The 25282-nt window shown below is 51.5% G+C and overlaps 1 protein-coding gene across 1 annotated transcript; it reads left to right on the top strand.

Annotated features, from left to right (window-relative positions):
• Window positions 1-24914, top strand: Ppp5c (protein phosphatase 5 catalytic subunit). Its single transcript, XM_038340102.2, has 13 exons — window positions 1-216; window positions 5233-5474; window positions 12347-12494; window positions 17834-17955; window positions 20551-20616; window positions 20907-21005; window positions 21718-21823; window positions 22226-22368; window positions 22444-22531; window positions 23199-23239; window positions 23334-23512; window positions 24224-24305; window positions 24389-24914. The coding sequence occupies exons 1-13, from the start codon at window positions 96-98 to the stop codon at window positions 24449-24451; spliced, it is 1500 nt and encodes a 499-aa protein (XP_038196030.1). The 5' UTR covers window positions 1-95; the 3' UTR covers window positions 24452-24914.
• The last annotated feature ends 368 nt before the right edge of the window (window positions 24915-25282 follow it).

The raw sequence follows: 25282 nt of genomic DNA, 5'->3' as shown, positions 1-25282 counted from the left end.
TGTGCGGCAGCGGCGGCGGTCACTCGGCGCTTCTTCGCGACGGTTCGGCCTGGTGCCGCGAGCGGCCGTTGCCAGGGTGGGGGTCGCTTTGCGGCATGGCGATGGCGGAGGGCGAGCGGACTGAGTGTGCCGAGCACCCCCGGGACGAACCCCCGGCCGATGGCTCTCTGAAGCGGGCAGAGGAGCTCAAGACACAGGCCAACGACTACTTCAAAGGTGAGTCCGGCCCGGACGGGGCTGAGGGAGGGTGGACAGCGGCCCAGGCCGTGGGGGGGTGCCAGGCCCCGCGGGGAACCATGGCAACGCGGAGCGGTAGCCCGGGCGCCGGGCAGGCACTGCCGAGTAGCCTGGTGCGAGGAGGAGGCTCAGGATGGACGCCAGACAGAGGAGAGCAACAGAGAAGTGGAGTACGGAGCAGAAGCTACTCACTGGGGAGACTGAGGCAGGCTCTGCTAAACGATAGGGGACAAGCAGGGGACCGACATGTGAGTGCTGCCAAATGTGAGACCTGGACAGAGGTGCTAGGTGGAGGTCAGACCTGAAGAGGGCGCTACCAAATAGTGACATGTGTTTAGGGCAGTGATGGCGCTTGCGGAGCGGGGAGACCTGAGGTGACCAACCGAGGAGGGAAGGCCCGACAGAGAAGGAAACTGTGGGGCTGGAAATAGATAATTAGATTGGAAGGCGATTTGAGGTGATCCGAGGAAAAGAGTAGGGAGTAGAGGTGGAGTGGGAAAGAATCTTAACCCAGGCGTGTTCTTGGGTTAAGCGTGAGATATGGGAACATGTGTCCATTCATTCATCCATTCAGTACATTTGCATTAACTGTCTTGTGCCACGGTCTGTGCTTGGCTCGGAGGCTGTAGCAATGAATGAGACACAAGACTTGGGTTTAAGCAAAACCAGTAATTGCTAACTTGTGATGAGCACTTTGGATCAAGGTGACAAAGTAGGGAATGCACGTTAGAGTCTGCTTTAGAGAGTGGGGTCAGGGAGTGCCTGGAGAGAGGGTTTTTAAAGGAGAATTGGGAAGGAGTTTTACACATGGGTCAGTTCACCTAAAGGGAGGACCCTGGGGTGGAGAATGAATGAAAACAGACTGGCTTAGTTGGAGCTTGAGCCAGCTGGGGGTGGGAGAGGAAGGCTGATACAAGATGAGATTAGGATAAGAGGCCCGACCAGGCAAAGTCGCTGAAGCTATTACAAAGACTAGTTTGGATTTCCTCAGCTGTCCAAAAAAAGACATTTGAGTAGGTAGATGGGCCAGTCTGGACTGGAGAAAAGTTTGGGTGTGACCAGCCTATGGTTGGAGTTTCCCGGGGAATGGATGAAGTCACCATAGTGGGATCTAGAAAGAACCTAGAATGGAATTTTCATGTTTAAAACAGGAAAAGAGCTGCTAAGGAAGTGAGTGAGATGGAAGGGAAACCAGGAAAGGTGCCACAGGCTCAGAGAAGAATATTCTTCCAGAAAGAAAGCCACAGGCCTGGTCACCTAGCCCCAGGCGTTGACCACCAGAGGTCTGGTGGTAATGTTGACAGAGCAGTTGTGAATGAGAAAGCCGGTGCCAGTGCGAACTGGACTCCCACAGGGCAAGTGTCTCAGTTCTTAAGGGAAGTGGGGAAGTGGGAGCAGGTAGCAAGAGGGAGAAGGTGGGGTCCCTAGGAATGCTATTTCAAATATGGCCCCAAAAAAGGTTTAGGCCTAGCGAGGCAGATCTGCAAGAGGTGGGGGAGGGTGAGAAAGATCTAGAATCCTAGACAAAGGGGGCCCCCGTGGGGTAAATCCAGACATTATGGTGCGTACTGTCATCCCAGCTCTGGGAAGGCTGAGGCAGGAGAATTTTGAGTTGAGTGGCAGCCTGGAATACATAGCAAGACTGTCTCAAAATAAAGTGAGAGGGAGTTGAAGTGGGAGCAGTGGGTAGAGCCTTATAGGCCGGGTGGGTTTATAGATTCATCCTCAGGGTAGCAGGGAGATACAGTTTTAAGAGAGTGGGTCACTTGGCTCTGGGCACACGAACTGGTGCTCCTTACTGTGCTGAGAATGGATTCAGAGGCCTGACTGCAGAGAGAAGGTTGGAAGGGAGGACAGGTGAGGGGGTGGAGCCTCTGACCATGCTTGTGGGAGGAAATGAGGCTGGCTGCCTGGAGAGGGGGAGGGTAGCAATTGGCCAAGACCCAAAGGTGAGTGGATCCTGGCACCTAGGTGAGTGGGGCCAGAGTGGAGGTGGTTGTTAGCTGAGGCTCTGGAGAACTAAAGCTGGTTCAGATTTGTGCCTTCTATAGACTTGAGGGCAGGAAGCTGAGAGCCGAATAGGGGAGGGCAGAGTTTAGTGTGGGGTGGGGCTGCTAGAATGGGAAGGGAGTTCATAGGTGTGAGATGCTATTGGGACAGTATGAAGAGCTTGCAGGGCTTTGAAGGCTTGGAGGCTACCAGAACCAGGTGACCAGGCCCAGCTGTGAAACGGTTGGACCTAACAGCCGTCCTTTACTGGGTCCTGTAAGAAGCAACCAGAAACTGGGTTGCTGCATAGGGAAAGGGAAGGAGTTAGTCATGGGGAGGGACCCTTCACCCTAGCCCCACCTCTCAAGTCCCAAGATTCAGGCTCTCAGGAACCTGGGCCTGGGCAGGCAGCCAGAGGGGCCTGGCTAAGAACTGGCTTGAAGGAGTAGTACCCTTCCTGGTCCAGACCTCCCACTCCTGTGGGCAGGCAATGGCAAGCTCAGAACCCCAGGCTCAGGCTACAGTAATAACCAATAAAAAATAATTGCAACTGGCTTTCATTGTGCCCCTGTGGTGGCCAGGTACTCCTGAGCCTAACCGCCTGGGGCATGGGGGTGGTGGTTTATAGAGGAAGCCGACTCAGAGGGAAACTTGTTGCCCAAGGTCAGAGTGAGTGAGCAGAAGGCGGATATCCCCTTCCTCCCCACGTGTTCGACTCTCCTTGTTGGACTCATCTAGCCTCCGTAGAGAGCAGGGGGTACTCTGTGGAGGATGGGGGAGTCTCAGGGACTCAGAAGGCCTTCCTCCAACCATAGAGGGTCCCTCTATGAGCTCAGCCCTACGGTAAAGGGGGGACAGAGCCTAGTCCCCAGCTAAGGAAGCTTCTGCTTTTTCCTTTCTTCCTGAGGAAGGAGGCTGTGCTTACCCAGGGGTCTTTGTGGTCTGAGGGTTGTGGGGAGAAGTAGTGCATTGTGGTTCAGGGTGCTCCTCTGTGAACGCAGATGGGCAGTTGAACCTCAGTATACCTGGAGGGACATACTGCTGCAGCTGAAGGATGGCCCCAGGCTGGAGTGTGACAGCTGGTGGACACCTTCAAGGTTGTTCCCTACACTCTTTCTTCCCTCCTCCATCTGACTATGTCAGGCCGAGCCCAGCCTGGTTCTCAGGTGCAGACAAGTGGTCTGAGGGGCTAAGGCTGCAGCCAGTTGCTCTCTGCACTTTTGTATTAGGAATCTGCATCACTAGGTGCCAGACTGCACACCCTATGCCACTTGATAAAGTCCCACCCCAACAATTGAGTACTAACCAATCGGCAGCCTCTGGAGCCCAACCAGGACACCAAGGAAGCCCTCAGAGGCACTGACATTCCCGGGAGGGACCCTTTGAAATATGCTGCCCTCTTCATCTTCCTGCCTTGGTGGCGTCTGAGAAGTTCTAGGTCCTGCAAGTCTAGGAAAGACACAGAGTGGCAGGACTGGGACAGGGAAGCTGGGGGCAGGGTAGTGCCTCGCCCAGACCAGAGGTCAAGTGGAGCTTCCTGAGGGGACTTTTGGACCTTGTAACAGAAGTCCAGGAAGGACTGCTGAGCTGTACCCCAAGGCCTGCCTCTCTCTGCCCTCAGTCCCCGCTTCCTTTTCTTCCTCTCTCTTTGGCCAGTTGCTTCCTTCTCCTTTAGTGGGCTTGCTCTCTTCAGACTCACATTCTCCCTAGGACTTGGATCAGGCCCTTAGGCTGTCTGAGCCCTGAGCGCTTTGTCACAGTTGTCTGGGGTCAGATCTTGCTCCTTGATACACCAACAGTCCCTGGAGGGCTAGGCTGAGTCCCCAGACAAGGCAGGAGCTTGGGGGAAGGGAGCCAGACACCAGCCTTAAGGTGTGGGTTGAGCAAATAACACAGAGTGCTCTGAGGGCCGGGAAGTGGGGTAGAGCAGGAACTCCCACTCCAGTTTGAAAGCTCTTGGAAGAAACTGAAGTTCAAGGACAGAGAGGATGTTTAAGTTGTGGAGTACACCCAGCCTTGAAAGAGGAGAGCCAGCCACCTTCCCATTGACTGAGCCTGGTGCTGTCCCAGGCTCCCACCAGGGCACATGGGGGCGCGGGAGAGAGAATGGAGACACTGCCACTTCTGCCTGTCTAAGAATTCCCTTCTGCCACTTGCCATGTGACCTCAAGCATAGGCTTTTCTTCTCTGAACTTGAGCAGCCTTCATCTGGAAATGGGCTAATGTGGCTTTCCCCCTCGGGTGCCATGAGTCCTCTGTTGCCTTCCAGTCTTCCAGCCTGGGCAGGTCGTAGACAGCTCAAGGTCTTGGTTCTGTTTGTTTAATAAACCCTCTGGAGGAGGGGTCAGGCCTACCTGCCAGCACAGACTGGGACTCTGACCTTGAACTAGACTTCTCTGGCTTGGTCAGGTGGTGCTTAAGCTGTGGAGACTGGAAGACCCCACAGGTTGGTGGAGAGCTCAGGGCCCAGCCATGGCTCAATTCATGGAAAGTCTGACCTTTTGCCCTTGGCTGGGAGTTACCCTTGTCCATCCACACTTAGAGCCCCACTGCTATGGTGTCTGTCCTACCCTGCCCTGCTGCACCAGGTGGTCTCAGTTCTCCTTGCAGCCTCAGGAGCTTCTTCCCTTTGTCCTCCCATTCTCTCCATCTCTGGACCTGCCTGCTTGTGCCATCTGGACAGCCACAGGCTCAGGCAGTCTCAATATGCCTGGCACTGGCACCGTGACGTGTCCCTCTAGTCCTGGGGAGACTTGGGGAAAGCTTCCTGGAGCCCTGAAAGTAGCGCCCAACCTGGGCTTTGCTAGGCTGCTATGGAATTGGTTCAGGTTCTGGAAACTAGCCTGAACCTCAAGACTTAGGCTATATATAGTCAGATATTGGGGACAGGGAGAAGGGACAGATTCCATGCTGAACTCCAGTCTTCTTTTTTGTAACAAGGACCACCAGCCTAGGGTGGATTCCTGCCTGTAGCAACAGGGCTTCATGCCTCCTTCTCCTCCACAGCCAAGGACTACGAGAACGCCATCAAGTTCTACAGTCAGGCCATCGATTTGAACCCCGGCAATGCCATCTACTATGGCAACCGCAGCCTGGCCTACCTGCGCACAGAGTGCTACGGCTATGCATTGGGCGATGCAACTCGGGCCATCGAACTTGACAAGAAGTACATCAAAGGCTACTACCGCCGGGCGGCCAGCAACATGGCACTGGGCAAGTTCCGAGCTGCCCTACGTGACTACGAGACGGTGAGCCGGGCCTCGGGCATGGGCCAGCTCCCGGCACCCTAGCCAGGTGGATGTGGGGGGGGAGCCCCAGGGACGGGGAAGAGCCATTGTGTGTCTCCTCTATACAAGGGCTCACCCAGAGAATGTCCATGAGGCCTCTAGCCAGTTCCTGTTCCACCTCTCGGCCTTTATGCACTCTGTGACCTGGGCAAGTCACCTGGCTTCTCCACTTTTCTTTGCCCCTGTGTGTTGAGAACAGGCCCAGCCTCGGGTGGCTGCAGGAGAATTTTTTACTATGTACATGCTTGGAGCCGTGCGGGCACATAGTCTGTGGTCAATAATAGCCCAGCCTTGTGACTACTGTGGCTGTTATTAGTGGTGGTGATTAGTAATGGTAGCAGTTATTAGCAAGGGCTGTGCAGGCCTTTGACAGCTTGAGATTCTGTGGCAGGTGGGAGCCCCATGTCACTGAGCAGGCAAGAAAAATGACTGTAGGTACAGAATAATGCTTCCAAGAAAACAGAGCAGGGTGACACACTATAGAGGGACAGCCTCCAGGGACAATGAGAGAAGGGACCTAGATGATAGTTCCTCATCCACCACTGCCCACGGGTGATGTGCTCTGACAGTCGTGACAGCGGTAGGGACTGCCAGAGCATCCACTTGGGACAGGTGTGCTCTGTGCCCTTCACAAAGACTGACTGCTGAGTCAATGTAGGCACCCAGAGGGGTAAGGAGATTGCCCCTGTCACACAGTTGAGGAGGCTGAGGCCCCAGCTGGTAAGTGCCAGTGCTGAGATTGAAGCCAGTGTAGCCCTTGACTGCATCTCTCTCCTCCAGAGAGCTCCCGCCCAGGGGCTCTGAGTACAGAATGGATCACTACCTACCTTGCTGTGGACTCTCTGTTGTGTGCACAGGGCCCCAAGAGGGAAGGAGCTGGTCACTCAGCCTGGTCTAGGCTCAGACCAAGAAAGGCTTAGGCCAAGGTCAAGGGACACTTAGCAAAGGGCAAAAATGTGAAGGGTACTGAAGGAGGTGGGAAGCAAAGCATGGTCCCTGTCCCCACCCTTGTCCCTTGATATCCTAATCTGGAATACAGTAACAAGAGTGGCCACCACCTGAACAGCTGGAGCTCTGGTCCAGTGGCAAATAAAGGTCACTGGGGCCAGAGGGCTGGGTAAATGAATAAATAACCAAGGACAGGCAGGGTCCTCACGGGAGAACAGGACCAGGGGCGGGGTCTTTACCACTCTGGGCTCACAGAAACATCTTTACTTGGGGGTAAGGAATAGGTTCTTTTGCGAGTGCTCACAAGGTTGGCATCCAATTCTGCATTCTCCATGAGACTGGGGGATGGTGGGCAACTGCATCAAAGCTGTACTCCAGGCTCTGTGGATGCCACAGTGATGGGAGAAGTCCATAGCCATCTGCAGAACCAGCTTGAGGTGGAGCCACACCCAGCACCTAAATTATCAGCACCGGGAAACCCCAGCAGGAACCTGGGATCCTTTCCCTTCAAGCCTGAGAAGCTGGTCTTATGGCAGCTTCCAACCCAAAACTTCCTCCTGGAAGATGCTGGCATTCATGAAGGACATACCCAGGCCCTGTCCTGTGTGTCAAGCCTTGATTGGAACAAATGAACCCATGACTCCGCGTCTCCAGCCATTTTCAACCTCAGTATGCATATGGAGGGCTCAGTACAGCTGTGAGCATTGTGTATGAGTGAATCTTCCCCTGAGTAGAAAGGAGACGCCCCTCTCCAAGGTCACGTGGAAGGGATGAGCTGGGACTGGACCCAGCTCCGTTGCTGAGTCTGGAGCACTGTCTAGAGTCAGCTCTCTGATGGGGAACTTCAGCCAATCACATTCTGTTTAGGGTGTGTCCCCCTGGGGCCACAGAAAACAAATAAAAGATCCAGGTGCCCTTGCCCCTTCCTCTTTGGTTCCCTGTGCTCCTGGTGTTGTCTACAGTCAGCTCTCCATCTCAGGCAGAAGAGAGGGCAGCTCTTTCTGTAAAAAGCCTTGTTTACATGCATGAGCATAGACGCTCTCCACTGCCTCCAGCATCTGTTTCTTCCTATGGGCTAGAGTCAGGTATGCAGCCACTGGAGCAGAATGTGAAGGCACAGGCTACAAGATCTGGATGTCTAGGTTGGTGGCCAGCTCAGCTCAGACCGAGGTATGTGACTTCAAATGCCTTGGGCTTCACCTATAACCAGGGAACACATAGGCCTACATTAGCAATGTCATTGTGAGGGTTGAACAAGTGGGTAAATATGGAGAGGGTCTACCTTTGGCTCTGCATCAGCCATGTTCTCCAGGGTTCCTCCGTAGGCAGCCCATGGTGAAATGGGCCTCTGTCCCCGCTTTATGCCTGTGCCAGAACATTGCGAGAGCACAAGGACCTGGGTGTGTTTTTGTTTGCTCTCCCACTTGGGGGCACCTTGGACTCTTAGTAGCAGTCCGTCTCCCTTACCACAGGACTGTTTTGTTGCCCTGCCCACACTTCCCCCTCTTTTCCCAGCTAGCCCTTCCACATGGGCCCGCCCCTTCCTGGGTCACATCTCAATTGGTTCTCACTGCGTTCTTTCTATGCACTTGGAACAGTCAGCCTTGCAGACTTAGACCAGCCCTGGAAGGGGGTGCAGTGGTCTTCCTCTACTCTCTACCCTGCCTAAGGGTCCTGTGGGGTTTTTTTGGTTGATGATAGACTTTACCTTTGTGTTTCTTAGAAATACATTTTGATGCCCTTTATTAGAGTGATACAAAAAAAAACAGGGACAATCAGAGTTAGTCTAAGCTCAGCACTCACATGCCAGCAACCTTCAGGCCATGAAAGTAATTTCTTCTCCATGGTCCTCTGCACAGCAGAAACCACTGTTATCCCTGATTTACAGATGTGGAAACTGAAGTTCAGAGGTAAGGCAGGCCACTCCCCTGCAGTCTCAGGGGAATTCCAGAAGGTGGTAGCCTATCCTGAGTCAGACTCCTAACCAGGGCATATGTGCAAGTTCCTGGCACCATGCTGGCCCCTGGGCTGTTGGCACTGGCGATATCCCTGCCTGCTGCATCGAGCAGGTGCTGGGGGTGTTGTGGTAGATTCACTCACTAGAGAAAAGGTGTGTTGTGTATAAGGCTGTCCCTAACGGGCTACCTGACGTACTGTCTCTACTATGTGATGCACCATCTGGTTCCTCTGGGCCAAATCTCATTGTCTATGCAGATAAACCATAATGCCCTTTGTTGGTTCTTCTTGCTGGTCTGTATCAGTTGTACTCAGTTCTGATAAGTATGGGCGCTTTGCATGGTATCCACAGCAGGCCTGAATGACTGAAGCTCTAGATTGCTCCTGGGTAGGGGGACTGCCGGCCTCATTGCCAGCAGAGCCTTGTGGGTAATAGTGGAGCTGCCTTGAGTCTGCTGTGGGTGTCATGATGGAGTATATATGCCCCAATGGCTTCTGCAATCCTAGTAAGTCCAATTATATTCTTTTTGGGATTTTTTGTTTGGTTGGGTGGTTGGGTTTTTTGTTTGGTTTTGGTTTTTGGTTTTTCAAGACAGGGTTTCTCTGTGTAGCTATGGACTCTGTCCTGGAACTTGCTCTGTAGACTGGGTTGACCTTGAACTCACAGAGATCCGCCTACCTCTGCCTCAGAGGCTTGCATCACCACCGCCCAGCCTATTCTTTGTTTTTATAAAGCCCCTAGTCCTTTCAAGGGGCCTAGCCTCACAACCTCATCTAGTTCTAATTACTTCACAAACATCAAGCGCTGTGCCACAGATCCGTACCTTCAGTCCCTGAAGAGGGCAGCTTTTAAAAACATCTCATTTCTTCAGAAGTGTGGTTGATGACATGCACCTGTCCTATCCGTGTTTCCCCGTGCAGGGTCTGCTTGAACCACGTGAACATCACAGGGCACTGCCACAGTTGCAGTCCACATAGAATCGTTTGTTTGTCGCTTGGTTTTGCCTTTTGAGAAAGTAACTGTGACACTCAGGCTGTCTTTGAACTCCTAGAATAAAGCCATTCCTCCTACCTGGGCTTCCAGAATCCCTGGAATACTGGGCACATTACTGTACCCGACTTCAGATGCCACTCTTTAAAGACATGTCCATGGGCCAGGTGTGGTGATGCATGCCTTTAATCCCAGCACTTGGGAGACAGAAGTTAGAGGCTAGCAAGTTTCTATGAGTTCAAGGCCTGCCTGGGCTACGTAGTCTCAAAAAAAGGAGAAAAAAAGGAATGAGATGTCTAGTGCTGGCATCTAGTTCTGATGGAATGGGTCTCAGGCCCCAAAGAGCCCTGTAGTGTAAAACTGTACCTTTCCTCGGGAGAGGAGCTCTTTCTGTCAGTCATACCTAGCAATCTTTTCAACGCCTGCACTGCAGACCTGGGAATTGAGTCCTGTTGCTGCTGCTGCTGCGGCGGCAGCGGCATCTTGGTGGACCTGGTAGTACAGTCTCACACCAGACTTCTGTGGGGTCTTAGCACCACACCCTACTTTCTAGAAACTGGGGGTCTTGATTGAGCAGGACACATGCCCTGAAGGCCAGAACCCAGAGCCTGGAGAACTGCTCTCTGCCTCTGTCCTGGGGGTGGCAGGAGAGAAGCACTTGACTTCATGTGGGTGGTGACACAAACTAATCCAGGAGTGCACAGAACCTTGACTTTTGGGGTTAATAACTTTACCACTCTGTGTAGTGGGAATTGTGCTGGCCACCCCATAGAGCTATACAGAGGATACTGTGAGCCAGGGTCATTTGCCATAATGGCAGTACCCAGCTCCATCTTTCTTCTTAGCCTGCAGCTCACCTGAAGATGGGTCTGGCTCCTAGGATGTGTTTTCCACTCTTTCTTCCTTTAGGAGGCGTTCATTCTCTGCTGAGGACATAGCTCTGTCCCTCCAGTGCCACTTCAAATGGGAAAGATATTGTCCTCAGCCTTCTGGAGGCTTCATGAGGAAGAGGAACAGAAAGGAGGTTGAAATTAGGAATGAAGTGTGTGGACAAGGGCAGTGTGACCAAAAGGCCTGAGTTATGGGAGAGGCAGTACCAGGCCATAGAGAAAGAGGGTGGGTCTTGAGGGCCAGGCTTGGAGCCATGTAGGCTTTATCCTGGGGAGCAGAGGGAGCCTGGCCTTTCTGCCTCTCCCTGGGAAGGGCTCCAAGGGCTGCCTAAAACTGGCAGCCCTTAAGCTTGATGCCACACCCACACCCCAGTGGAGCTGTCTGGCAGGTGGCCCAGTCTGAGCCTACCCAGCCTGCTGTTGGCCAAGCACCTGCAGGGAGTAGCAGTTGTCTTTGCCCAGGCTCTGACTCACTCAGCCAGCTTTGGGGCTGAGGGAAGCATTCTGAGGACCTGCCCTAGGACTTCTTCTCTAATAGCACAGAAGCTGTAGAGGGCCCAATCTTAGGATGGTTGTATAGGTCAACAGGTGTGTGACAAAACTTTTTGGGAGCACACATATCTACTTACCACAGATAGGGATCCCACAACAGACTGTACCTCCACAGTCCAACTTGGGGAACCAGTGGGTTTTATCGGGGTTAACAGGAGTATTGGTGAGGGGTTACTTACAGGAGGAGAAATGACTCAAAGACAGCTGTATCACCAAAGCCAACCCTAGCATGGGTGACAGCTTACAAAGCTGGGGGCCTGGAGCGTGTCCTTTCCAGATGCCTCAGTTGGTCTAAACCTCTTGCAAGCACCTTGCCTGATTTCTATTTCTTCTAGGCAGCTGGTCTGGTCTCAGAGTCTTCCTTGTAGCTTGGCTACTTTTAGCAATCTTTATTGCTTACTCTGGCAGGGAGGGGCCTAGTAAATCTGGTTGGTTTCAGGGACTTCCTAAAGCCATGTGGAGGTGTTTACCAGTCTGCTTAAAAAAAGAGCTTTCCTGTAGGATGGAACGGTCCAATCTCAGGAAACTTTTAAACAACAGCAGGTCAGGCTGAGTCCGATTACAATTATGGTAGCCAAGCTAAGACTCAGAGATGAAGTCTGTTGACCAGGGTCTCACTCGGTAGCCAAGGCTAGCCTGATACTAATAGCTGTCCTGCTTCTACCTCCTAAGTGCTGAGATAGCAGACATGTACACCAGACCCAGCTCTGTCTGTGTCTGAGCTCCTGGGATCTGGGTTTGCAGGAAGCAAGACAGAGCAGTATAGGCAGGCTCCGTTTACTGCTGTGACCCAAAGCTGCCTGCGCACAACTCACTGTGTTAGATCTTTTAAAAGTGCTCATTCATTTTTACAGCTCTCTCTGAGGTGATACTGGTAACCCAGAGAAGAAACTGAGGCCAGCTCACCTACTACAGGCTCCCCCATCATCACTAGCTAAGCTGGGACTTGAACTGTGTCTCCTGTCCCATTACCAGAGGAAACAGAGCAATTGGAGCCTCAGTTTTCCATAAAGCCCCAGGGGAAACAAGCTGCTGACTGCCACCGGCACAGTCCCCTTGTGTGCCAAGGCCCTCAGTCCTTCCAACAACCCCCCACTTTATACTAGGGGATATTAAGGTGTTAAAAATCCATGCTGCTCTAAGACTAGCTCCTTATCCGCCCAGTGGCAGTGCTGGGAGCCTAAGACCTGTGTGCTCAGCTGGGCACCTGTTTGGTTTTAACAGGCAGGGTCAGAGTTGTTTAGTGAGAGCACAATGCTGGTCTCTAAAACCACCCTGTGGAGCAGTTCAGTGTACCTTGTGTGAGGATGTTAAAACTGAGTCCTAGGTGACAGGTCCAGGGTGGCCCCGCTAGCATGTGGTAACCCTTGGGTGGTCTAACTCTGCCCTTCAGCCCGGGACTGTGCTGTCCAGGCAGTTGTAGTGACCCTGGTGGTTCATCGGCTAGGTGGCTGGCCCTCCAGAGTGTCACCTCTTCGCTCCCTCTTCCTGGTCAGGTGGTGAAAGTGAAGCCTAATGACAAGGACGCCAAGATGAAGTACCAGGAGTGCAGCAAGATTGTGAAGCAGAAGGCCTTCGAGCGGGCCATTGCGGGCGACGAGCACAGGCGCTCTGTTGTGGACTCCCTAGACATCGAGAGCATGAGTGAGTGGCCTGGCCATAGACCACACCCTACATACTCATCTCTGTCACACTTGGTGGGTAAAGGCGGGGTTCCAGAGGACATTGGGGAATGCAGGTGTAACCACAGCTGCTGACTGCCTTCTGTAGCCCTCTCCCCTCCATTTCAATTATAAGAGTGGGAACCCTAGATTAAGGTTGGGGTGGCTCAGGATTTTTCTTTTGTCACAGCCTAACAGATGCCCTGCTCTAGTTCATTCCCCTCCAGTTAGGCTCAGTCAGGGTCCATGGTGCCAAACAGGTGTTGGTTTCATCTCTCACCATGTCTTGTGAGTGACATGGCCTTAGTCACTGTCATCCTTGGCTTTCCCTGATGAGATGTGGACACTGTCTGCTCCCATTGGGTCCTGAGGAATTCAGGCATAAGGTTTATTTATTTATTTATTTTTGCTTTATTGGGTTTTTATTTTATTGATATTTATTGAGCTCTACATTTTTCTCTGCTCCCTTCCCTGCCTCTTCTCTCCTCCCTTCAACCCTCCCCCAAGGTCCCCATGCTCCCAATTTACTCAGGAGATCTTGTCTTTTTCTACTTTCTACCTCCCATGTAGATTAGATCTATGTAAGTCTCTCCTAGTATCCACGTTGTTGTCTAAGTTCTCTGGGATTGTGGTTTGTAGGTTGGCTTTCTTTGCTTTATGTTTAAAAACCACCTATGAGTGAGTACATATAATAATTGTCTTTCTGTGTCTGGGTTACCTCACTCAAAATAATGTTTTCTAGCTCCATCCATTTTCCTGCAAAATTCAGGATGTCCTTATTTTTTTCTGCTGTGTAGTACTCCATTGTGTAAATGTACCACATTTTTCTTATCCATTCCTTGATCGAGGGGCATTTAGGTTGTTTCCAGGTTCTGGCTATGACAAAAAGTTGAGCACATGTCCTTGTGGCACGATTGAGCATCCTTTGGATATATAACCAAAAGTGGTATTACTGGGTCTTGAGGAAGGTTGTTTCCTAATTTTCTGAGAAATCGCCACACTGACATCCAAAGAGGTTGTACCAGCCTGCATTCCCACCAGCAATGCAGAAGTGTTCCCTTTCCCCCGCAACCTCTCCAGCATAAGTTGTCATCAGTGTTTTTTATCTTGGACATTCTTACAGGTGTAACATGGAATCTCAGAGTTGTTTTGATTTGCATTTCTCAGATGACTAAGGATGTTGAACATTCCTTAAGTGTCTCTCAGCCATTTTAGATCTCTCTATTGAGAGTTCTCTGTTCAGGTCTGTACTTCACTTTTTTTTTATTGGATTATGTGATCTTTTGATGTCCAATTTCTTGAGTTCTTTGTATATTTTGGAGATCAGACCTCTGTCTGATGTGGGGTTAGTGAAGATATTTTTCCATTCTGTAGGCTGTCATTTTTTTCTTGTTGACTGTGTCCTTTGCTTTACAGAAGCTTTTCCGTTTCAGGAGGTCCCATTTATTAATTGTTTCTCTCAATGTCTGTGTTGCTGGGGTTTTGTTTAGGAAGTGGTTCCCTGTGCCAATGCGTTCAAGTGTACTTCCCACTTTCTCTTCTATAAGGTTCAGTGTGGCTGACTTTATGTTGAGGTCTTTGGTCTATTTGGACTTGAGTTTTGTGCAGGCATAAGGTTTAAAGCCACAGGCGGTACCATGCCCCAGCTCCAGTATTCTGTGGCAGTGCTTCAGCAGTAGAAGCAGAGAAGGGGGCTAATAGGAAAAAACAGTGGGATCATGTGGCTCTCTTGACAAGAGCTGTGTGCTCACAGCACCCCCTCACCCCCAACTTCCAGATGACAGAGGCAAATCCAATCACAGGCTCCTTTGGTTTTTCTCAGGTGTGTGAGTCCAGGCTTTTGTGTGTATGAGAGGCAGGGACATAAAGGATCTCACTTCTAGTCCAGGCTGGCCTCAAACTCATAATAATCTTCCTGCCTCAACTTCCCAAGTGCTGGGGTTACAAGGGTAAGTCACTTAGCCAGCCAGTCCTTTGGGTGCCAGTACCTCTTCTCTGGTGAGCTGGCTCCTAGGAGTGTATCTCCCTGCCAGCCAGGGCTTAGATGTTATGATCTGTACTGTCATTTGGTGTGGACAGGTGACAGTTGTCACTCGCATCTGTCTGTGCATTGTCCTCTGGCCTTGAACTCAGAGATCCACCTGTCTGTCTCCCTGAGTGCTGGGAATAAAGGGTGCCCTGCTGCCGTCGCCACCACCCAGTCAAACCAGATTTCTTACCGTAATCTCTGTTTTAGAAATGTTAAACATTTCCAAACAAGGATAAGTAAAGCAGATATCTGTGGACTCCCTTAATGTTTCAGCTCTAGCAAGGACCCCTTGCCCTATCCCAGCTGTGATGACATGTTGTATTGAGAGCTTTTTTTCTCTTGGTTTGGGTATGTGTGTGTGTGTGTGTCCAACACTCTCCAGCCCCAAGTTTCACACTCTTTACCACAGTGCACTTGGGCTCTCATATCCAGGGTGTTATGATTGTCAGTGCATGGTGAGGGTGGAAGTCAGAGAACACCTGGGAAGAGCCAGCTCTCTAGCTGTCTCCGCTATGTGTGTCCCAGGGATCAAACTCAAGTCATCAGGTTTGGTGACAGGAGCCTTTACCTGCTGAGCCACCTTGCCAGTCCCTCCTCTTCATTTTCCTTGTTCATCTTTTCTCACTGTGAAGCTAAAGAAGGCTTCAGACTTACAATCCTCCTGCCTCAGCCTTCCAAGTTTTAGGATTGCATGCATGCACCAGCACATCTGGCCCTGTTTTATTTATTTATTTTTTTAGTAACCCTCAGCACTTCTCCCTTCCTGAGATGAACTCTTCCTTCTTTCTTCATGTTCTAGTTTATTTGCTTGATTTTTTTAATAGTATCTCTCAGACCATAAGAGAGAGCCCAGATCTAGCAAAACTTCTGAACTGGTTTTGTAAAGTTCCATGGGGTAGAGAGGGTCCATGCTAACACCAACCCCTTATGGCTTGCACGAGAAACAAATCAGCTGCTCCTCTGTGGTGTCCTTCCCCTCAGTGCTGATGGGGGAGGCAGGCACTCCCGTTCAAAGTGAGCTATTACAGTAGCTTCTGGTTGACCCACCAGGTAGGCTGTTCCATAGAAGTCTGTCTTAGTTTCTTTTCCTGTTGCTTTGGCATTGGCCCACAGTTTAAGGGTATAGTCCATCATGGCAGGGAAGCCAAGTAGCTTGAAGCAGCTGATCATATTGCTCCCACAATCCAGGATCCCAGCCAGGGACTGGTGCCACTCACAACTGGCAAGTCTTCCCACCTCAGTTAATACAGTAATCCCCCTGTAGACATGCCCAGAGCCCATCTTCTGGACTCTGTAAAGTGGGCAACTAGCACTAACTGTTACATGGCCTGGTGTTTATGTCCTCTGCTTTGCAGAGCTCTGAGGCAGCAGGGCCCTACATATTTTCCTTCAGAACCCACTGCAGGAAGGCTCCTTGGGAGGCTAATAATGGAGTCACAGACAACTCCTCCACACCAGGCCCTCTGCTCTCAGAAGTGTCTTGGTCTTCTTCTGGCCCTTTTATTTTTGGTGACCAGAGGTCCTGCAGGTGCTGTCCGTTGTCCCTGTGTGACTTTTTCCCAGATGCTGTTGAAGGCTGAAGTTGGTCTCAGGCCAGTGTCAGACCCGTCACTCTCTGCTGCAGTTTTAGCCATTTTAGAAAGCTTTGACCAAGAAATTGAGCAGATCACATTTTCTTTTTTTTTTTTTTTTTTTTTTTTTTTTTTTTTTTTTTTTTGGTTTTTCGAGACAGGGTTTCCCTGTAGTTTCTAGAGCCTGTCCTGGAACTAGCTCTTGTAGACCAGGCTGGCCTCGAACTCAGAGATCCGCCTGCCTCTGCCTCCCGAGTGCTGGGATTAAAGGCGTGCGCCACCACCGCCCGGCAGATCACATTTTCTTAGAAGAGCGCACAGCACAACTGTGGCCCTATACAGTGGGTGACCGTGTGGCTACCCAGAAGTCAGATTCCTTCCTTTCCCCTCTTATCTTCTTCCTTCTAGACCCATTTCTGTGAGCCAGAGCCATCCTAGCAAATCCCACTCTGATACTAGTGTTGACAGTATAGCAGCAGAGCAGTTTTTCCTTATCTCACTCAGCAGTCAGCACAGACTGGTCACCAAGACCGTATGCAGATTTCTTCACCAGTAACCAGACCCTTCAGTCTGTAGTGGGTACCATCAGCTGATTGCTCTGATTCAAATCAGTTCTGACAAACTGAGGCACGGCCCTAAGCTTCCTCCCCCACACACACCCTTTTGAAAAGCCTTCATTGATTATCATGTCGTGTGAGTAGGCTTGTATGTGCCATACTTATGTGGAACCTGCTGCCTCCGTGGCATTGCTTGTTCCAAGTCCCAGATTTGTTTTGACCATGCCTCTGACCCACTAGGTATGAATCAGGCCTCCCACAGTCCGCTCTTGAGGTTTCATTAGTTTGTCGAGTGACTCACAGAACCCAGAAGGATGCTTACCAGTCTGTTAAAAAGTCTCAGCATGAAGAGCCGCAGAGGGAAAGCATGTGGACATGGGAGCCGCCCTCCAGCAACCTCCCTGGGTTCCACTGTCTTGGTCCTAGACTCTAGGAGCTTCCAGGTCTCTGCCTTTGACTCGGCACACTTTTAGGGACTTGTCTACATAGACTAGAATGGGTTAGACATTAGCCATCGTGCCACCAGACTGAAGTCCATCTGCTCACCACTGAGAAGCCTGGGAGCCAGGAGCCAGGCTATATTTGAGGGCCTGCCTCCTGAGAGCATGACAGGAGCTAGCATGTCTTCCTCCCAGACACACCCTGTCAGGGTCTTCATCATTCAGGGGGTGTGTCATCATCTTGTCTGGTCAGAGTATCTTCACAGTGAACCTTGCCTTCTGGGGCCACGGTGCCCACCATCCCTTTGATGGACACACCACTGTGTAGTTTGGCCTAGTAGCAGTCCCCATGCTGTGTGTTGGAGGCACAGGACTAGGAGGAGTGACCCACATTCTGATGTCACCTGAAGGTCACCAGGTGCTTTGGGCTCTGAATCTGAAGAGAGATTATTTGGCAATCACCCTCTTAGCCACTCATTTAAAATGTGGGGCAGAGGGTGGGGAAACAGCTCTCCAGAGGACAGACGCCAAAGGAAGAAGCCACTGCTTAGAACTGGCCAGAGAGTCGGGAGTGTAGGAGCTGTGGACTGACCCTAAGACCTAGGAACATTGTGGCATCATGGGAATCTTCATTGCCCCATCTCACCCCATCCCTGTAGGCCGGGTTCCCCTTCTTGCCCCTTCATGGCTGAAGCCACTAATTAATCTCCTTGTCCATGTACCAGCCATTGAAGATGAATACAGCGGGCCCAAGCTTGAGGACGGCAAAGTGACAATCACCTTCATGAAAGAACTTATGCAGTGGTATAAGGAACAGAAGAAACTGCACCGGAAGTGTGCCTATCAGGTAACACACTGAGACCCGGGAATGGGCCTGCCACTGCCAGCTTGGCTCTGAGCAGAGTGAGGAGAATGGTCGTGAACGCTGCCACTTCCTAGGCCAGTGCTGTGTGCTGGGCACCGCGCTGAGGGTTACCACTTGTCCTCATCCAATACCCCAGCCTTTGTGGGTGTCGGGCAGTGCCCTACACAAGTGCAGGCCCAGGCTCAAAAGTGAGACCTTCAGGAAGGCCCTGGAAAGAGGAGTTCTTGAAGAGCATGGCTGACCCAAGTTGGGGGCTTCAGTAAGAGGACATTTCATGGGTTGGGAGAGTTCTCAAATAATAGACGTCATTCCTTCCCCCGACCCCCTTTTAAAGCTTTATTTTATGTATATGAGTGCTCTATCTGCACGTATGACTTTATGCCAGAAGAGGGCACCAGATCCTACTGTAGATGGTTGTGAGATTTGAACTCAGGCTGTCTGGAAGAACAGCCATTGATTGCTCTTAACCGCCGAGCCATCTCTCCAGCCCCCAGTAGAAATCATTTCTATGACAGAGCTAGCCACACATACTGCCTCCCCGGTGATGGAATCACAGCCCGCCAGTGATCACTGCCTTCCCCTGGTACTTAGCCCAGACAGGAGCCACCTGCCACTAGCCTGAGCAGATATAAACACACTGCCCCACAAAGGGGCTGCTTGTCACTGTTGCTGGTGTGTCCTTCAGGGTTCTTTGCATGTGGGTTTCAGGGGGATTTGTTAGTTTTCTTTTTGATTGTGATGTTGACTGTTTGGCTTGTTCCTGTCCATAGGGCAGCAAGAGCAACAGATCCTTGCAACTTCCTGAGTGACCACCTCTAGTGTTGGTTTTGGGTTTTTGTTTGTTTTTTTTGTTTGTTTTGTTTTGTTTTTTTAATGACACTTTTTCTTTTCCCCACTTTGTTTTTAAATTGTTGAACATACATGGAAGTTGAAAGATGAAGTTAACAGCCACATACTTCTCACAGGTGTGGGGCCTCCTTCCCTTGCTTTTAACAGAACTAGTTGAGAATCAGTTGCAACCGCTATAACCTGTATCCTAAAATAAGGACATCCACTTGCAGGACTGTGATGTGTTCACTTGTCCCCCATGGGACACTAAACATAACTAATGTGCACAGCCCGCAGACTGTACATAAAACGTGAATCACTGACAAACACACTTGACTTTTCTCAAGGTCGTGTTCAGCGTGTGAAAGTAACATTGACAAATATCCTAGTGTTCTCATTTCTCCTGGGGTTCCCCAAAATATATTTAAGGTTGTTGAAGGGGTTGTTGAGACAAGATCTTACTATATACTTCAGGCTATGCAGGGCATGGTGGTGCATACCTTTAATTCCAGCACTTGGGAGGTAGAGGCAAATGCATCTCTGAGTTCAAGCCAGCTTGGTATACATAGACTTTCTAGACCATTAAAGATCCATAGTGAGTGAGATGCTTTCTGAAAAATAAAACAAAGAAGAATCTGGACTTACCTGCCAGGGTTACAGGTGGGTCCCAGGACATCCACTAGGCAGAGTCTCAAATTGCCAAAACCACTGCACAGTAGAAGGTCCTCTACCTCCCCTCTCTGCAGAGAGAGACTTGGGTTTTGTGTTGGGGTTGTTTTTTTGTTTATTTGGTTTTTTAGTTTTGTTTTTGTTTTTTTTTAGACAGGGTTTCTCTGTGTAAGTATTGGAGCCTGTCCTAGAACTCGCTCTGTAATCCAGGGTGGCCTCAAACTCACAGAGATCCGCCTGCCTCTGCCTCCTGAGTGCAGGGATTAAAGGCGTGCACCACCACCACCCAGCTGAAAGGCTTGTATTTTAAGGAGCTTTATGACATGTGTCCAGTCTAGCTCTGTATATGCATGTATGCATCCACATTAAATACACACTTGCAGGTGCCGGGGAAGGGCAGATGACAAAAATCTTACTCAACTGGAAACTCACCGGTTCATCTGCGCTGGCTAGCCCACAAGCTCCAGGGATCTGACTGTCTCTGCCCCCTCAGTGCTGGAACTACAGATAATACACACACACACTCACACCTTGGGGATTTGAACTCAGATCCTTACCAAGCATGTACTCTTACCCACTAAACCATCTCCCTGGCTCTAGGCTGGTTCTTTTTTAAAGTTTCCTATACTGTGAACCCACTATTGTGTTTCCTAATGCTGGTGAATTTTAAAAGATGAACCGGAATCCTTGTGAAATGATGGTGATGTTTAGATTGTTTGCCTGTGTGTATGTCTGTACACTGCCTGTGTGCAGTATCTGTGGAGGCCAGAAGAGGGCACTGAATCCTTTGGGACTGAAGGTGTGGATAGTTGTGAGGCACTGTGTGGGTGCTGGAAATCAAAAATTGATCTTCTGTAAAAAACAGCCAGTGCTCTTAATTGCTGAGCCATCTTTCAAGCCCCCCAGTCATGATGTTTTGTTGACACACGGGCCACTCAACCCCTCTTGAGGGCCACCTCTGTTCCTGCTTAGCATCCAGTAGTCCACACCTTCCCAGCAGCTCCTGAGCAGCTGAGGCTTTCCCAGGACCTTGAACTCCCACCCCAAGCAGCTCTACTTACAGCCTGCCCTGTTTTCCAGATCCTAGTACAGGTGAAAGAAGTCCTCTGCAAGCTGAGCACGCTGGTGGAGACGACGCTGAAAGAGGTGCGTCTTACGCTGTGGGTGCAGGGTGGAAGGGCGGGTGCATGTAGTCAGGGAGGGTGAGTTCGGTAGGTCACCCAGCTCAGGGCCTGAGAAACCCACCTGTGCAGTCTTCTCTTCTCTCTGTCCCTAACATCCCTCCCGCCTGTCTGCTTCCTCATTGTCATGTCCCCTCCCATTGTGCCTGCATGAGTTTTCTTGGTCTGTTGTGACCTCTCCCCTCATTTCCCCTTTGCCCCCTCCCCACATCTCTCTCTGGGCCCCTCCCTCTCCGGTGGCCTCTTTTCTTCCAGACAGAGAAGATTACAGTATGTGGGGACACCCATGGCCAGTTCTATGACCTCCTCAACATATTTGAGCTCAACGGTTTACCCTCAGAGACGAACCCCTATGTATCCTCCATGTACCCCATGTGGAGAGGGCAGGGCCCCACTAAGGAAGAACACCAGGGCCATCATCTTACTAATGTTACTGGGGTCACTGCAGGTCCAGGCCCCAGTTCTTTCTCTTCTGCTACAGGGTGAGACACCGGCAGTGTCCACCCAGCCCTTCCGCTCCCGCAGGCTGTCTCATCTGTACCATGGGGTGACAGGGTCTTCCTCACAGGGTTGTTGGGATGTGGTGAGCAGATGAGTGAAAACCAGCCTCCGGGGGTTTGTCACATTTTTGTATTGTTTCCTTTGGGGCTGTTTTGAGGTAAACTGATGGTCTTGAGCTTCCTGCCTCCTATCTCCCGCTTGCTAGGATTTTAGACATGTACCGCCAGACCAGCCTGTACTCGTGTTTGAAGCAGGATATTTTCCTGATATCTAGCCACCATGTAAGGCCCCTGGGCTCTGTGCTTTTGGGAGGAAGGTCTGTCCCATTCCTCCTTTGGTTTGAGGACTGCTCTCGGGGAAGAGCTGACTGCCTCAACTATGCCATTGGTTTCCCCAAGACAGGTGAGGGTGGGTCCTTGGTGCCATCCTGGGATGGGTGGCATCAGTCCAACAGCGGGGCAAGGGTGCACCCCCTTTGGAGGCACTGACAGGAGCCTTGGTGCCAAGGAGACAGGCAGGACTGCTCCTGGCCCATCTGCCACCTGCACTTTCCTTAACAAGAAAGATATTTAATGGCGACTTTGTGGACCGCGGCTCCTTCTCTGTTGAAGTGATCCTCACCCTCTTCGGCTTTAAACTCCTGTACCCAGATCATTTTCATCTTCTTCGAGGTGAGGAGGGTTTCACACACACTCATCCCACCCTGGGGCCACCAAGTAAGGTTGAACAGGTTGTCCACTGCCCTAGCAGCGTCAGGTGAGCTGCAGCACCTGCCACAGACAGCTCGGTGTGGGGTTTCACTGGGCCGTTTGCTGGCAGGTGCCTGACAGGAAGTCAGGGGAAGGGTGCCTTTTCCTAGTTCACACACAGTGGGTGTGAACAGCTTCCCCAGGGACACTAACACAAACTCAAGCTGAATAGTGAGGTGTAGGCACTTATTTACAAAACATAGTGCCAGCCTGCCATCACTGAGCAAGTACCATCTTGTCCCTAAGTCTACACCTGAGATTGCCAGGTAGGTATATGATAACCTAGAGGCTGAGGGGCCTCTCCTGTCCCTCTGTTGTGACCAGGCAACCACGAGACAGACAACATGAATCAGATCTACGGGTTCGAGGGCGAGGTGAAGGCCAAATACACAGCCCAGATGTATGAGCTTTTCAGTGAGGTGTTTGAGTGGCTACCACTGGCCCAGTGCATCAACGGCAAAGTGCTGGTGAGGAGCCACGTGCTGGTTCAGGGTGGAGGGGTAGAGGGGGCTCCTTTCCTCACAGACACCTGCCTCCCTCAGATCATGCATGGAGGCTTGTTCAGTGAGGATGGCGTCACCCTGGATGACATCCGAAAGATTGAGCGGAATCGGCAGCCACCAGACTCAGGTGAATGGGCCCCTGGCACAGAGAAGGGCACCTGGGCTCACATAGAGTTTATGCCCATGGCGAGCATGCGGCCCACTTTCCCACCTGCATCCTGAATGAGTAGAATTGTGCCAGCTGGTGATCATCAGAATTAATGACACACACCTGTCACTCACTTTCTCCCCTCCCCCTGGAGAGGAATTAAGGCACCTGTTGAAGTCCCAGAGACTGTCACTGAGGACATAAATGATGTGGGTGGCTTCTGCAGGGTGGTGATATTTGAGCTGACACCAGAAGAGAGGCGAGGGTGTGGCCAGTGGGGGAGGACAGTGGAGAGTGAAGGGGTGGAGTGGATAGGGCTGGCCCTCAGATGTTCCTGCTGAACATAGGCCAGAGGCCACATCCTAAGAGCTACAGACCATAATAGGTATGTGGGCTTTGCTGCTGGGGCAGTGGGGAGTCACAGGAGGCTTTGGGTGGAAAGAGGCCTTATAATGTATTGAATGAGAAATGTTGGGGAAACTGGGTCCAGCTCAGAACTGTTTTGCATGCCCTGAGCCCTGGCCACAGTGATGTCCCCGCCAGATCCTACTACCACCACCACCACCAGTCTGTACTGTGGGGTAGGCACCTGTCTGGTGCAACCAGGAGACAGACAAGTCTCTGACATTTGCTCCCCGCCCCCCAGGTCCCATGTGTGACCTGTTGTGGTCAGATCCCCAGCCACAGGTGAGCCTGGTGTCTTGCTGTGGGTGTGGGCTGCGTGGTGGGTGGAGCCAGACCAGCAGTCACCCAGAGTCTCCCGTTCCCTTGCTCATACCAGAACGGGCGCTCAGTCAGCAAGCGGGGCGTGAGTTGCCAGTTTGGGCCTGATGTCACCAAGGCCTTCCTGGAGGAGAACCAACTGGACTACATCATCCGCAGCCATGAAGTCAAGTCTGAGGGCTATGAGGTGGCCCATGGTGGCCGCTGTGTCACTGTCTTCTCCGCCCCCAACTATTGGTGCGTCTTACCCTCCCCCATTTGCCTGGGCTACAGGGTTTATTTGTATGGATTATGTATGTGTGGCTTTTGAGACCAGGCCTTACCTAGTCCAGACTGGTGTCGAACTCATGGCATTTCTGTTGCAAGCCTCTCAAGTAGTAGGATTACAGGCATAACAACCACTGTGGCAAGTTTGGGGTTTAACTTTCCTCATGTAAAATCTCTGCTATAGGAAGGAAGGAAGGAAGGAAGGACACTAAGAGTGGCTACATGGTACTGTAATGAGCACCTATAGGCCTGCATTGCTCCCCAGCCCCAAGAGTTAGGTCCTCTTCCCTTGGACAGAGGCCTTTCTTTTCTTCTGAGTTCATGTTCTCCCTACTCTGTTTGTGTAGAGGAAGCCATGGGGTTGTATAGGCTCTGGTTCTTGGACTAGGCTGTAACATCCTGGTGGTATCGTGTCCTCCAGTGGTTGGGATAGTGGTGAGATGGGTCTCCAGGCTCCCCCACCTCCTCTTCCTGCTTCTGCTTCCCCTACTTTTCCATGGCTTTCCTCCTTCAGCCCTCTTCAATGTGGTTTCTTCTCTGTCTCCACCATCTCTATCTGAGATGATCTCTCTTTTCTCCACTCTCTGCAGCCCCCTCCTGTCTCAGACCTCCCCTCCTCCCCTCCCTCTTCTGTTTCCCACCTTCTCTTAATCTCTAGCCCCTCTTTTCCTGTCCCTGCAGTGACCAGATGGGAAACAAAGCCTCCTACATCCACCTCCAGGGCTCGGACCTGCGGCCCCAGTTCCACCAATTCACAGCAGTGGTGAGTGACCTAGGACAGGGCACTGCCTGGACAGGGGCTGCGTGTGGGCGGATCCTCTGACTGTCCTTCTGCCCCTGCTGCAGCCTCACCCCAACGTCAAGCCCATGGCATATGCCAACACGCTGCTGCAGCTAGGAATGATGTGAAGCTGCCCACAGCAGTGAACCACGGCCTGCCCAGCTGGATGGCCCTGCCTTCGGCCTGCTGCCCCGCCCCAGGGCAACGTTGGACCCCCTTTACTTTGTAAAGTTTGTATTTATTCCCCTTTAGGTTGCAGAGGGGGTGGGGGCAGCGCGGGGCAGCAGAAGACAGGCTCCTGGTCAGAGGAAGGAGGAGTCGAGACTGGGGTAGGGCACAGCTTGGGCATTTGGAGGAAGGCCAGCCTGGGTAGGGGTGGGACCAAGAGGAGGTCCTGCCCCCTTATCTGCATGGCTCCTCCCCTGGTAAAGCAATAGGGCCCTACCATAGGAAGACCCCAAAAGAGGGTCATCAGGGAGGCCTCCTCCTGGTAGCTTCAGGGTGGGGCAAGGCTGGGGCCCACCCCCCAGCTATTTTATGTTCTGTAATTAAATATGTTAAAATAAAATAAAGTCATTATTGTAAGTCAAACCTTATCTCAGACCCACATTAGTGTGTGTCCACCACGCACAGGCCCCTACAAGGTGAGTCCGGTTCGGTTCTGGATTCCTCACAGTGAGGTGGGCATTGCAGGGCTAAGAGTGACCACAGAAGATAGAAGCATCCTCTGACTCTGCTGAGGCCCAAACAGGCTTCGAGACCTCAGACCTGTTCAGAAACCTCTGCACTTAGCTGAGCTTTGCAAGGAACTACTTAATGCATGGAGCTCTTCTGAACTTAATGCATGGAGCTCTTCTGAACTCTGCTGTCCTACTGGTGTGTTCAGTGTGTGGGCCCAACAATTGCTCTGCCATGCTCTGTGTGCCAGTGGGGAAAGAGGCAAGGACGGGAGCCACAGA

Source organism: Arvicola amphibius, chromosome 8 (assembly GCF_903992535.2).
Source record: "Arvicola amphibius chromosome 8, mArvAmp1.2, whole genome shotgun sequence".
Classification (NCBI taxonomy): domain Eukaryota; kingdom Metazoa; phylum Chordata; class Mammalia; order Rodentia; family Cricetidae; genus Arvicola; species Arvicola amphibius.
The sequence above is the reverse complement of the archived record's forward strand: the minus strand, read 5'-3'. Positions and strand labels throughout refer to the sequence as shown.

Bases quoted from the DNA above. Each gene is read 5' to 3' on its own strand.
- Ppp5c (XM_038340102.2), top strand. From the start codon at position 96: ATGGCGATGGCGGAGGGCGAGCGGACTGAGTGTGCCGAGCACCCCCGG. The intron at 12,495-17,833 runs GTGAGTGGCCTG...TCCATGTACCAG, and splicing joins CCTAGACATCGAGAGCATGA to CCATTGAAGATGAATACAGC. The intron at 21,824-22,225 runs GTGAGGAGGGTT...TGTTGTGACCAG, and splicing joins TCATTTTCATCTTCTTCGAG to GCAACCACGAGACAGACAAC.